At 42.7% G+C, this 15,326-nt stretch overlaps 1 protein-coding gene across 1 annotated transcript in view; it reads left to right on the top strand.

The window, feature by feature from the left end:
* Positions 1-213: 213 nt before the first annotated feature.
* The window catches only part of LOC103561647 (uncharacterized), a 135,153-nt gene continuing 120,040 nt past the window's right edge, over positions 214-15,326 (top strand). The window contains exon 1 of the mRNA XM_070571909.1: positions 214-345. Within this exon, the coding sequence (XP_070428010.1) occupies positions 214-345 (132 nt within the window). The remainder of the gene's footprint in view (positions 346-15,326) is intronic.

Below are 15,326 nucleotides of genomic sequence, written 5' to 3'. Positions count from 1 at the left end.
GGATGGCACTCTCTCCTCATCTCCTGCTCTCCTAGGAGCTTTGCATAAGGAATCGAGAAGCTCCCTCCTACCAATCCTCAGGGTCAATGGCCAGGCTCTGCCTGTGCCAAGAACACAGATGCAAGTCCCCCCAGCAGTGGGCACATCAGTGGTGGAGCTGATGAGGCCAGAGGCTGCCCCAGGACAAGTGGGCAAGGGTGTCAGTGGAGGACGATGCACGGACCAGGCAAGCCCATCAAGGTCCGGAGACGTGAGGATGTCCTGCAGCCAGGCATCCTCCCAGAAAAGCAGGAAGGAGGAAGAAGTGGAGAAGAACTCGCTGGAGGGGGTGTCACAGACCTGAAGGTGAGTGTGTATTTTAATTGATTTACTCCTGGGGCATGGGGAGCGGCGCTCTTTAAACTGGAAGAAACAATGCTGCCATCAATGGTCAAGGTTAAAGACTGTTCTTGGAGGTGGTGCTGATGGTTGTATTTATGCTTTTGTTAGCATTGCTGTTTTTGCTGCCACTGGCAAGAAAGCAAGATGAGACCAGTTCTGAAAAATGTTTTAAAAGCTACATTTTCCTGCACAGACTAATATTTGCCAGTTACATTTCAGCCCTTCCTCCACCTGATGCAGGCTCAGCGAGCCGAGGAGTTGAAAGAAAGATTTCTTGGACTCTCAAGGTCTGGGGATAGTGCTCCTTTATTCAGAGAATAGCATGGGGACAGGACCCATGGGCAGCGAAGAGCTGCAATGGGTGGAGGGTAGGGCTAAATTTATAAGGCATAGGTATGTGAGTTCTTTTTTACTAGACAAAGGAAAGATCATGTAAAAAAGTCATTAAAATGGTACCCGTGCAGGTGGGGTCTGGTTATTGGGTGGTCAGAAACTTTGGATACGGATCAGATCTGATCAGGTCAGGACAACCTATGCTTCCTAGAGGATGATACAGATCAGTAAGTAGGGCAGGACGCCTCGGGCTTTTCTCCCTGGAGCAGCCTTGATCCACATCACACCTACAGTGTCTAAAGGGCCTTTATGAATGAGCACACACAGCAGCAGCAATCCTGGCTTGTAGCATTTGGCAAAGTCTATTGGGTGGCAGCAACTTTGTCCCACTGGAGGTCCAGCTGTGTTGAAGGAGGACTCTACAATCAGCCATGGGCACAAGGACAGGGCCCAGCCCTTTGAAGAGTGGCCTGCAAGGGCCAGGAAGGATGTCTAGAACCAGCCAAGTGTTCAGTTCAATGAGAAATGAAGTTCTAGGCAGGACAAGTAGGACAGATCCCAGCTTATGGTGTGGAGACTTGCTCAAGTTTCCCTGGGAAAACAGCAACTCAGGCGGTCGTCCTAGACTGGACATTCACAGCAAGAATAACTTCAGCAGCCACCCACTGCAATAGCACCCACCCACCTCACCAGGCTGGACTCCCAGGGATGCGAAGCCTGCTAATTCCCCAAAGACGCCAGCCCTCCGTGCTCTCCCACTTCCGCAATCTCCCACAGACACGCTGAGATGAGATAATGGATTCAAAAGCACGTCGAAAACTGCAAAGTGCTATACAAAAGCTGGCATAATTATTAATATTAGCAGTGGGTTTTTTTTTTTCTTTTCAAGAGAGAGATGCCAGCAGTTGTGCGTTGATAAATCATAAAAAGCCTTCCTGCCTGAGCCTTCTTCCCGTCTCTCTCTCTTTGGCCTTGAACTATTCAGTCCTACCAAATGAATCCTTTTGATGGAGATGTTGTTCATTATAGCAGATAAAGAGCTCGTACCTGTCTCTGCCATGGCCACAGGAGGCCCTTGTCAGTACCTGCCTGTGGAACTGAGCAGAACTGGAAGAGACGCCATCCTTATGCTGATACGAACGAGACTCAGTGAGCAATGTGACCAAGCACTTGAGGAGACTGCAGCTTGTCGTTTGTCTGTGAACCTCATGCCCGGAGCCTTTTCAGGTTTCCAGAGGGCAGAATCCACTTCTTCTGCATCTCTCAAACCTGCCAGAGTCGCTCCAGAGGCTCCAGACTTGTTGGGTGAAGGAGTGCTTGACTGATCTGTTAGTGACGGCTCCATTGACGATATGCTCGTCAAAATCCATAAATCAGTGCCTGGGCCCAAAGACCGGACGTTGTAGATAAGATGCTTGACTAAGGGGCAGGAGGCCTGAGTTCTGGTTCCTAATGGCCACAAGTTTCACGTTTGGCTTTGGAGAAGTCCCCTCCCTTCTTTGGACTTCAATTTCTTCATCTGTAAATTTGAGAAAGTGAATAAAAAAATTTTGAGTGTGTGAACCCACATTCTATGATTTCTTCTATACCCCTGCTCACCTGGGCAATGCAAAAAAGACAAAACCAGGCAAAATAATCTTCAAAAATTTAGCAAAAAGAGCAGACCTATTCTTAATGAGATTCCAATGAGTTTAAGACTGGTTTTTATTAGATTTTGCAATTATTTAATGCTATTGGAATATTGTTTGTGGAATGATTTAAAAATGTGAATAAAATGTAAGTAAATGGTTTCTTTAAATCTGAGTCTGAAGGGGTGATAGAGCCACCAGGAGGACCCAGAACGTGGTCCAGCAGGGGAGTCCCGGGGAAGGCAGGAAAACGGTTCCAGAGCTGCAAGGACTGCCCCATGAGGCTTGCCAGATGCAGCTTCCAGAATGAGAACAAAGAACAAGTGATGAATCTCAGCCCTGTGAACTCTGACTACAGCCAACACTTGTGTCTCTCTAACTTCAGCGGAATTCAAATTTTCAAAGAATTACAGCACAGTTAACTCTGAAATCATACTCAGCATAGCTTAACTTTGAATCTTTGATGATTGGCAATGTCCTGCCTCAACTTTAAATTTTTGTGGCACACGTAAATTTACACACGCACACACACACTTCTCCCTCCCACCTCTGGCAACCATTGGAAGTTTTGCTTTTAATGATGTGGAGAAATAATGAAAGCACTGGACTTGAGCTGCTGCCCAGACTGTGCCATGAGAAGCCAGAGCACAATGTCTGGAACGTGGTGGGTGCTCAATTCCACAAGCGTTGGTAATGATGTGATGATGATAAGATGATGATGATGATAACGATGGCTGTGATCACGACAATGACAGGAAAAGTAGAGAGAACAGGTAACAGAGACCCATCCCAGACTAGAAGTCAGTGAGCCCTTCCTGGAGGAAGTGACATCTTGGCCAAGCAAAGAGGACAAAAGGGTTCCCACTTCCACCTGCACGCAGACCAGTGTGGCTGTGGATTGGATGGCGGTGGAAATTGCCATGGGTCTAATTCAAATTTTGTGACCGGGTGCTCCTCCTAGCAACCGTCTCTATCCAAGCTTCAGACTTCACCCCTTCTTGTCTAGTTTCTAACCTCGCCTCACCTTTCCGACCTCACTCACTCAGCAGTGCTGAGTGTGTGCTCCCCAGACGCTGCTTTTAAAAATAAATCTTTGGTGTGAGTTTGTTTCCTGGGCATCAGTCTCTTTCTCTACTAACAACTCATTTAATCACAAACAATCCTATGACATTAGTAGCATCAGCATCCTCACTGAACACGTAAAAAGGTTGGGGCTGGCATGAACTGGATGACCAAGTGCTCTTTCAAAGAAGAAACTGGGGCACAGGAAGGCAGAGCACCTCACCCATGTTCGTATAACCTGGAGTAAGTTGTAGGCTGAGGTATGAACCCTATTCTGTCTGTCTCCTAAGTCTGTACGTTACAATAGTGTCTCATTCTCAACACGCTTTATTCCAAGGATTGGAGGCTGTCTTGCCCACAGAGCTGTGAGCTCTACAAGGTCAGAGACCTCGCCTGTTTGGTTCACTGCTGAATCCCTTAGCACAGTACTTGGCTAGGGTGTCGAGCAGCATCTCACTAAATATTTATTGAGTGAATGAATGAATGAATGAATTCTGTCTACCTCTGAAAGTGATAAAGGAAACAGAGGTAAATGTGTTTCAGTGGGGCTTCAATTATATACATACTAAAGAAAAAGATGTTTGAAGTACAGTTTTTAGTAACTCAATTAGTTGGGATCTAAACAGGAAAGCAGCAAGCCCTCCAAGTAGTCACACACAGGGTGTTCAATAGTGCTTATCGGTTTTCCACTTGATAACAGAGGCTGGGAAGATGGCAGGGGATGGTGAGATGAGTGCAGCAGGAAAATACTGCCACCCTTCAGCTGGTGGGGCAAAGTAAAGCCACAGCTGGGGTCACCCCTCAGATGCTGAAAATCACAGTGAGCCCATCTGTGAGGGGCTGGAGTCGTGGTACTTCTGTCAAGGGATCAATCAACCCAAGGCAAAGAGGAAGGGAAAGGAATATGCTGGTTTCTCCCTTTTTCTTGCCCTCACTCTCCCTCCAGTGTTGCTTGTTAGCCAAACTCAACCAGGAGCTGGCTGGCAGGGGAGCCTGGAAGAGCAGCCAGGTCATGTCAACATCCCATGATACAGAGCTGAGCAAGGGAAGGGAGGAAGCAGGCTCAGGACTGATTCTAAGCTGAAGATTTTAGAATTATCACTGGGCTAAGGAGGGGTCGATCTTTTTCAGACATTTCTTACAAGATGGCATATTTGGGAAGAACAGGAAAGAGACAGTTTGAAAAAGATTGAGAAGCAACCTCCTCCAGATTTGAAATTCCTGGCTGAGAGGGTTGCATGACACAGTTGCGAAAGGCTGGGCACAGTGTGAGCTGTTTTCTCTCATTCTGCCATTCACACTGGGATGTGGCTACCTGAGAAGCCCACCACCCACGGTGTCTGCCTGTTCAGGAACACAGCACCAGCCTAGGCCATTCAGTTCCCATGCCGCAGACAGAACTGGCCCCACAGCCACGAGACTGGCTGACTTAGGGCAGTGAGTTCTGCAGCCTGAGTGACGATCCATTGCTCAGAGCTGTCTAAGCGTCTCATTGTTCCACCAAGGATTCCTCAGACCAAGGCACAGAAGACAGAATGACCATCAGAGCTAGAAGGACCCCATGAACTTGCCTGGTCCTATCCCACTCCCCACCCCTGCCTCATATTCCAAATGAAGAAACTAAGGGCCAGGGGTTGAAAGAGGCTTGACCATGGTCATATTGCTTTGTAACAGCAGAGTCAGAATATCAGGTAGGGGTTCCCAGAGGGATGAAAAGAGGCATGATGTGTGTGTGTGTATGTTTGAAATGGAATGCCTCACAACTGTATAAAGTGAAAGATGGTGAAGTTTATTTCATAGAGAGTCAATGTTATGGTACACAGAGTGATCTGATTGAGAATGATCATACTTGGCACATTAATCTCAATTTTAAAATACTTACCAAATAGTTAATACTTACAAATTATATTCAACAGAGCTTAATAATTTATTGTTGTTGGTGTTGAAGATGCCAGAAGACCTTGCCAGCCCTCAGTTGGGAATGCCTCAGAAGATGCAGGAGATAGAGCTAAATGTGCAATGCCCTCAGGACATGTGCTGAAAACCACTTTTAAAAATAAATCTCTGGAGACTTTGGCTTCTGTCTTTGACAGAGGAGCTTGTGTCAGGTTAACCGTCCTGCTGAGAGCAACTATAAAAGCTAAATATATTGCAGAAAACAGCTGTTACGAGTCATTGGAGAGTAACAAAGGCAGCCAGGACTTTAGGGGCCAAGATTCTGGAGAAAAGGGAAATGCAGTGAGTAAACGTAATTTTCCCTCATGTTTTCCCTTCAGGGCGTTTGCCGCTTCTCAAGGGGTGTCACTGAGAGAGAGAAGGAACATTGGTCTCGAACCACAGCGGCTTGCTGGTCTGAGAAGACAGAAATTGGAGCTCAAAGCCGTCAAGGCAGCCAGAGCACAGGGAGCCCTTATCCTGGGGAGAGGGCCCATGTAGAAACAAGCCCAGAATTCCGCATTTGATTTCCACTCAAGGAATTTTCTCATTGCTAAGCTTCCCATGAGATAGGCAAGAGGCCAAGAAACCAAGCAGTAAACAGCTTCTAAAAGGCTTGGAAACCAGTCAGAGTTTGAGCTAGTCTTGAAGGGAGAAAAAATATTAAAGTTCAGGGCTCACCGAGGAGGAGATGTTTTGGTAAATAACCTAGATTTTCACTGAGACAGCTGCAGGATTATACACTAAGAGAAAAGACAAGCCAGACAGAGACCAGCCCTCCCAGGGCTTAAAATCCAGTCTCAAAATATCTCAATTCTTGATAGGATCAAGGTGATCTGCCCACTCTTTAACTGCCTACTAGGAAAAAAAAATCCTCTCTGAAGGAAAGCAACATCATCCAGAGCCTTAGCAATTTATCATTTGTGATATCCAGTATTCAATCAAAAATTACCCAGCGTGCCAGGAAACACTAGATAAAATCAAGCTAAAAAAAACCAAAGAAACAGAGACTTTAGAAAGAAACATATAGGTGATCCAGATACTGTAGTTATCAAATAAAGGCTTTATAAACCTAGGATTAATATATTCAAACAAATAGATGAAAAGAAAGAAAACTGGAATCTATTTCGAAAGAAACAAGCAGAAATTCCAGAACTGAGAAATGCTATAACTGAAATTAAGGATTCAATAAATAGGTTATAGATAGCCTTAACAGCAAATTAGACACAGCAGAAAAGAGGATTAGTAAATTGGAAAATAGTTCAGTAGAAAAATAAGCAAATTGAAGCAAAAGAAAAAAAGACAAAACACACACATATTATATACAGAAAAAGCGAGGGAAACAGAGAAAGAGAGGAGAGCGTGAGACACAGTGAAAAGAACCAACGTGTGTGGAATTTGAATCCCAGAAGAAGAGAAGGGAGGAGGTGGACCAGAATCAGTATTTGAAGAGATAAAGATCAAGAATGACATCAATATGCAGATTCAAGGAGCTCTAACAAAAACTCAAACACATGAAAACAAAGAAAACTACATAAAGCCCCATTACAGTAAAGCTTCAAAAAACCAAAGACCAAAAGAAAAATCTTTAAATAGCCAGAGGAGGAAAAAAGACAAATTAGGAGTGACAATAAGACCTACTCAACACGAACAATAGAAGCCAGAAGACAATAGAATGACAAAGCTAAAATGCTAGGGGGAAAAAATAACTGCTAGTCTAGAATTCTATGTCCAGTGGAAATCCTTTAAAAATTGAAGACAAACAAAAATTTCAAGCAAATAAAAATTATGAAAATGTATTATCAACAGATACACATTACAAGAAATAGTAAAGGAAACCATTCAGACAAAATGATCCCCGTTGGAAGAACAGTAACGCCAAAAGCAATAGAGAGCACCAGAAATGATAAATATAAGAGCAAATCAAAATCAGTACTGACTATTTAAAACAGTAAAAGTAGTAATGTCTTGTGGGATTCCAATGCATAGAAAAATAAAACACATGACTGACTAGCATGAAAGGAAGAAGAGAGTCGGGAAATGGAATTCAACTGTTGTAAGGCCCATGTATTGTCCAGGCAGTAGTGTAACTATTAACTGAAGAGTAGATTCTGTGAAGTCATACAGTAAATCTCTAGCAGAGTTTGGAAAACTATCACCCCTGTCCCAGTGCAGCCCACAGACTATTTTGTCCAGCTTGGGAGCTAAGAATGGTTTTGCATTTAAAGAATCATTGAAGAAGAAGGAGAAGGGGGAGGAGGGAGTCGGAGACTGTATGTGACTCTCAACAACAAAAATATTTACTATCTGTCCTTTTACAGAAAAGTATGCCAACCTCTGCTGTACGGTAACACTAAACACATAATAAAAGAATTCATAACTAACAAGCTATTAGAGGGAAGAAATAGAATAATGAAAACCATTTTTCTTAAAAGGAGGCAGCAAAAGAGAAAAAGAAAACAAAAGCCAGACAGGACAAATATAAAACAAATAATAAGATGATAGAATTAACGCCAAAAAACCAGGAATTTCTTTAATTTAAGTGGGGTCAATAGTCCAATTAAAATTAAAAGATCATCAGACTGGAAAAACAATTCAAAACAACAAGACCCAACTATGTGTTGTTTACAACAGACAGACACATAAAGGGTGAAAGCAAAGGGGTAGAAGACAATATGCCCTGAAAACACTCATCAAAAGAAAGCTGGCTTAGCCATAGCGATAGCAGACAGGGCCAGACCTTACGGCTAGAAATATTCCCAGAGGTAAAGTGGAGCATTTCCCAGTGGCAAAAATCCAATTCAGCATGAAGATTTAATCATCTGAAATTTGTACACACCTAAAAACAAAACCTAAAACATAGAAAGCAAAAACTGACAGAACTGAAAGGAAAAACAAATAAATCCAGTATCATAGTTGAAGATTTCAAATACATCTTTCAACACCTGATAGAATAATCAGACAATAAATCAGTAAAAATACAGGAGACTTGAGCAACCTGATAAACAGACTTGACCTTGTTGGCTTATATAGAACACTGAACCCAACAACAGCAGGATTACATTATTTTCAAGTGCGTATGGGACATTTAACAAAATAAACTATATTCTGAGTCATGAGGCAGATTTCAATAAACTGCAAAGGGATGAAACTAAACATAGTATGTCCTCTAACTAGAGTGGAAAAATCCTAGAAATCAGTATAAAACGCTTAAAACCCTCAAATGTTCGAAAATTACTGAGTAACACTTCTAAATAACCCATGCTTCAAAACTAAATCAGAAATTAGAAATTTCCACAGAAATTAAAAATATTCTGAACTGAATAATAATAAAAAACCAACACATTAAAAATTTGTAGCAGAGAGCTTAAACTCAACTTAAAGGGAAATTTTTATACCCTTAAATGCATATTTTAGAAAAAAAGAATGGAAGAAAATCAGTGATCTAAAAACAATTTCAAGGAGTTAGGGAAAAAAACATCAAATTTAAGGCAAATAAATTAGGAGGAAAGAAATAATACAGATATAAGCCCAAAAAAATGATATAAAAATATAGGTTAGAGAAAAATCAACTAAGCCAAGAATTGGTTCTTTGAAAAGACTAACAAAATTTTAAAATCCCTAGAAAGAGTGATCAAGAAAAAAGAAGGGACAAACTACTAATATGAGTAATAAAAAAAAGGTGTCATCGCTAGAAATTCATGTAAACATCAAAGGAGCAATGAGAAGGTGTTATGAATAACTTTGTACCAATAAATTTGACAATTTAGATGAAATAGACAAATTCTTTTTAAAAAATCACAACCTGAAAATATTGACACAAGAAGAATTAGAAAGTCTTAATCATCCTATCTACCAAAGTTAAACATTGCATTCCCATGATCCATAAATTCTACTGCGATAAAAATGCCCGATAGGTTCACAAAAAGACATATAAGGAATGTTCATAGGAAGACTATTCCTAGTAGATACAAACTGGAAGCTACCCAAACGTCCATCAATAGTAGAAACGTTAACCATATCATGGAACAGTCATACTAGAATACTACATACAACAATGTAAAAACTGAACTACTGCTATAGGCAACAACACGGATGATTTCACAGACACTAAGGTTAAGTGAAAAAAGTCAGATGCAAAAAACACATGCTGTGTGATTCCATTTACATGGCAACACTAACCTACTTTGATAGAAGGCAGACGTTGATTACTTATTGAAGGTGATGACTGGAGGGGCATTCGGGAGGCCTTGGGAGTGCAGGCAATGTTCTCTGTCTTGATAAGAATATGTCCACCACAGAAAATTTATCAGGATGTACCTTTGAGGTTGTACACTTCTCAGAATGTATGATAACTTAATTTTTTAACTTACAAATAAATACTAAATAAGTCTCTGATGCAAGTTTGTGTCTGGGCGTCTCTTTCTCAGGAAGAGTAGACAGCAGTGCAGCAGTTGAGCCCTTTATGCTCTTACGAGTAGAATTTGAGAGCATTGTAAGACCTTCCAATCTAGGAGCATGCTTTTCCTATACCTTTATCGCAGGAATGATTCTCTTTCTGCCTGGGAACACACAATTCCCTATATTTGATGGATCTACAGCAGACGGAGGACAGAGCGTGAGGTTAGAAGGAAAGGCATTGCACCCCACCCAATAAGCCCTGGCCGAGGGACCAGCCTGTGCAAGCAATGGCATAGCTGGCAGAGGAGCCAGCAGCAGATTCTGAACTTTCTGACCACTGGGTTTTCTAAAATGGGTGTAGAGGGGACTGGCCACTTCTGCAAAGGGATGGGATTCACCAGACAAGGTCTTCCACAAAACAGTAAATTCTGGGCTGGAAGGACATCCTGACTGGAAACAAATTAAAAAGGTGAAAGGTAAAGCTGTTTTTGCCATGGTAACTAAGGTTTGCCCATTCCTACATTTACTTCGTTGACTGAAGTGGTTTTGTGGGTGTAAGTGATTTTCAAAGAGCAAATTAAAAAGACTTTTTATAAGTCCCAATAGACAATAACATAGTATCAGCTAATGGCACTTGCCATCTCTAAAATAATTACTGTTGTAACAATCTGTTTATTAATGAAGTGATCTGCAAAATGGATAATGGTTTCTTAAGATTTCAGGCACTGGGATTCTTCCTTCCACTTCATTTTGCTTTTTTTGCAAAAATATACCGTGAAGGAACTTAAAATTTGCTGACAGATTTTAAGTACAACAATCTCAGAAATGCATGTTCAAGTAGGTTGAACAAACACATATTTCTTACATTGTGTCCTTAAATTATTCCCTCTGGTGATGGAAATGTTCTAAAATAGGTTGTGGTAATGGTTGCACATCTCTGTAAATTTACTAAAATTGATTGAGTTGCACACTTTAAATGGGTAAATGTTATGGTCTGTAAATTAGAACTCAATGAAGCTGTTTTGGAAAAAAAAAAAAGGACAAAACTCAATTGAACATTTAAAAAATTATTTCCTCTGTTTCCCCCCTCTTGTCACAGGAATGTTGAGGGTTGAGAAGGAAGTATTCTAGGGAAATATGGAAACTACACAAAAGCTAGATGCAAGCATGGGAAAAAGAAGATGCAAGAGTCCTAGTGGATCACAAGCTGAACAATGAACACAAGTCAGCATCAGAATGTTATTTTTGAGAAATGAAGTCCCCTATTGGGAAATGTTCTCAAAGTGGCAACTTTCACGCTGTAACACCAGAGTTCTGGCAGAAAGAACTCTTGCCATCCTGCTGCTTCTTTTTATGTTTATTAATTACCATCTTACTTAGACCTTATATTGTCTAGTAAAGGTTCATATCCACAGATATGTGGAGTCTGACTTCTCCAAGGGCAGGAATTGTGTTGTTTTGCTCTTTGCACCCAGGGTCAGTGAAAACCCCCAGCCAGCGTCTGGCATAACATAGGCGCTTGGTAAAGACAGTTTCTGTCCCTCCCACCCCAGTGCCTGGCATAAACAACGTATTCAAAATGTTAGTTTCCTTCCCATCCAGACTCTCAGGCACTCAGTCAACACCACCCTTGTAACACAGGCTTGATGAAAGCTGCCATGGCACTGCCGCGTGAACCATCTAGAAACCACGGGAAGGTCAGCTGGGTCGCAGCAGGTGAATAGGAGCTGAACTCAGTGGACTCGAGGCCCTACCCGTCCTCTCCAGCATCACAGTCAGTTCCTGGCCTCCACCCCCAGCCAAGCCCTTCCTGCGCCCTGTGGACTCTCTTGCTGGCTAATACTTCCTGCTGTCATCAATGACCTCCCCCTGCATGCTCTCTCCAGCTGGGCTGTGTTCAGTCCACATCCAGCTCAGCTTCCACCCAGGGCCCAGCCCAGCATGGCTGAGCACGCATGGTGAGAACTGGGCTGCAGATGGAGGGCAGATGATGGTGACGTACCGTGGTTCCGAATGGTCAAGGCGGAGCGCGCTGGAAGGAGGACCAGAGAAAAGACGTGACATGCTCATTGTCCCCGAGCAGTAGCTAGTGGCAGGACTAGAACCCAGGGCCCTCAACTTTGGGCCCAGTCTCTGCCACAAGGTGGTCACGTGACCCTGAGCAAGGCTCTGAATCTCAGGTTTCCATCCGTAAAACCGGGCACTGGCTCGTCTCTCACTCAGCTTTGCAGCAGGATAGGCAGGGCTGTGGATGTTCAGATGCTGGAAAAAATGTTCCAGCACAGAGGGTCTGAACAGACTTCTCCACGGCCCACCTCAGCAGGGCCTGACCTCCAGTTTCTGGGGGAACGGGCTTCAAGCAGACGCTGCCAATTTTAGGTCTGCCTTGAGGCCTAAATGCCATCTTCAAGACCCTGCTCCTGCTGCCTCGCGGAATCGCTAGGTGTTTAACCTGCATTTCTGCAATCTTTTTACACTCTCCCTGACAACTCTGTTACTTTGGGTTAAAAACAAACTTTTGCAGCTGTGTAACCTTTCGTCTACAAAGATTGTCAGATCTGAATTCAGAAAATAACACTGTTCCTAACTCCCATAGCTGAGAAGGCCTAAGGTGACAAAATCCAGGAGGGAAAAGCTGTGAGTTGAGGAGGCTGAGGTGACAGCAGGGGGGCCAGGTAAATTTCATAGTAGCCAGAAATGTCTGACTTACGTGCCATTTTAGAAAAACAAGCTGCAATAATGTCACCACTAAATTAACATCATTAAAGAAAAGCAATTATTAGTGCTTAGAATTATGGGCTCTAAGAATAGTAATAACATGCACAGTACAGCCTCAGAGTGGTTAGAGTCCCAGCTTTTAGAGGCAGAACCCGGTTCAAATCCCAGGCCCACTGTTTCATGGAGGTGCAGTATATAACTTCAGCTCGCTGCAGCTCTGATTCCCTTTGCTAAGTGGAAATAATGCCCAACTCTTCAAGATAGTAGGTATTAAATTAAATGAGATAATATATAAAGACTTACGGTAGAGAAAATAACGACCCTCCTCCCTGGAAGATGTCATCATCCTATTCTCCAAAACCCATAAATATGGTACCTTACATGGTGAAAGGAAGTTTACAGGCATGATTAAGTGAAGGACCTTGAGATGGAGAGATGAATCTAGATTATCTGAGTGAATCCAAAATAACCACAAGGGTCCTTCCGAAAGGATGTAAGAGGATCAGAGTCAGAGGAGATACGATAACAGAAGCAGAAAGAAAGATAGACAGACAGAGATTTGAAGATGGAGGGAGAGGACAAAAGCCAAGGAATTTAAAAGCCAAGGAATTTTCTGGAAGCCAGAAAAGGCAAGGGGAAGGCTCCTCACCCAGAGCCTCCAGAAGGAAGATAGCCCTGCAGACGCCTTTATTTTGGATGTCTGACCTCTAGAACTATAACATAATAAATGTGTATGGTTTTGAGCCACTAATTTTGTACTAATTTGTTAGCAGCAAAAGGAAACTAATACAGGGCTTTTTGAGCCCATTTTATCTAGCACAGTACCTGGCACATCTTAAGTTTTCACAAAATGGTAGCCAGTAATGGCAGCTACTAATATTTGGAAAGACTTTAATGATTTTTTATAGCCAAACACCCATTAGATGCCCTCCTCCCTTCCATGACCTCCCACCAAGGGATTTCCTCTCTCCGCTGGTCATGTCCACCAATGGGCGCTCCTATTGTCTGAGCAGCCCATCCATTTGGACAGCTGTGAGATGGTTGTAGAGAGTGCATTCTCACATAGACCTGAAACCTGCCTGGGCCCTTCTGCTCCTGACAGCCCTTCAGATAAACGCATACAGGTCTCAGCTAACCCCAGAGGCTTCACAGCTAACCTCCGAGTCTGTACTGAGTACTGGGCACCTAACAATACCGCTGACTGGTGCCACATTCCTGCATTTTTCTCTCAGACGGCAGCTACTGCCACTCAGCCCTGGCCTCGTGCAGGGGACTTTTTGGACCCCTGTGCTCCATCCTCCCATTCGTCTGTTTCATCTCACAGCATTACATTTAGCTTAGCACTCTAGCCTACTCTTTGGACCTTGTTATGTCAACCAATGTATTCTCTACATGTCATCTCAAAATTTGGTAAGTATTAACCAAGACATCTATGCCTGTGTCACTAATAAAAATATCAGATGGAACCATGACTGCGGCCTTTCACTAGAAATTTGCTTTACCCTAACATTGATCAGCATCTTTGGGTACGGCCATAAGACAACTCCAAATTCATCTACTATGAATACTAGTCTGCAGTTGAAATTACTTATCCTGTGCACAAATTCATCATGAGATTTGACAAATATCAAGCTGGGATTATGCTTTGCCTCTACCATAGCTAACACAATTCCCTGACATAATAATCTAGCAAGCCTATCACAAAACTGGGAATACGCTTACCTTGTTGAGACTAGCTCTTAAAGAACTCACACGGGCTTCTAGAGAATTCTCCATTTTTCACACGCTTACAAATCAGCCTTAAATAATCAACTTAATGAGAGTGAATAGGATATCCCCACTTTTGTAGTTTGCAGAATCTTTTCCCCTCTTTACTAATAAAAGCCATATTTTCCCATCTCTCGTGTTCCATTTTCTTTTCCCGTCTCCATGTTCCTTAAAGATTATCAGCAGAGGCTCTACAGCTTTGATGGTGAGTTCCCTCTACTCCCTGGAGGGTAATTTGTCCTGGCCAAGAGACTTAAGCTCATTTACAGCAGGTTGGTGCTTGTTATAATCTCTTTACTCATCTTGAACTTCAATTTTCTCTTACCACGGTTTTCTTTTTCTTTCTAGTCAGTAGATTGTTCTCCTTGGCAAAGAAAAAGGAGGTAAAATTCTGCTTTCTCGCTGCCATTCTAAAATGCAAATAGCATCCTGTGACTTGGCCTGCCCTCAACCCATGTGTGGCTGGCTCCCCTTTGCCTCCAACAGTGATTCTCAAACTCCTCTTGGGCACTTGTTAAAAATGCAGATTCTGCAGAGAATTCCCCTCTCGGAGGCCAGTGAATTGCTGTACAGTCACAGCACTTAACGACAGGTATAAGTTCCAAGAAATGTGTTGTTAGGCGATTTAGTACTTGTGCGAACATCATAGAGTGTGCTTACACAAACACACGTGGTATAGCCTACTACACACCTAAGCTATGTGGCACCGATCTTATGGGACCACTGTTGTACATGCAATCTGTAGTTGACTGAAATGTGGTTATGCAGTGCATGACTGCATTAGTTAAGGTAACACTAGCCGAGAAATCAAACAAAACCCAAAAATGTACAACAGCTCAAACACAATAGAATTTTATTCCTCATTCTCTTAAAGCCCAAAAATGGATGTTCCAGATCAGTGGGTGGCCCTCTCCAAACAATGATTCAGGGACCCAGGGCTTCCTCAATTTTGTTGCTCTGCCTTCTTCAACATGCACTTCCCAGATCCCTGTGCTTGCCTGCATCAACAGGGAGAGAAGGAAAAGAGCATAAAGAACATGCAGCACAGATTTTAATGGGTCAAGTCTGGAAATGGCACATACTACTTCCATTCGTAATCCA

Source organism: Equus przewalskii, chromosome 14 (assembly GCF_037783145.1).
Source record: "Equus przewalskii isolate Varuska chromosome 14, EquPr2, whole genome shotgun sequence".
Lineage (NCBI taxonomy): Eukaryota > Metazoa > Chordata > Mammalia > Perissodactyla > Equidae > Equus > Equus przewalskii.
This window is presented reverse-complemented; position numbering and strand designations above follow the sequence as displayed.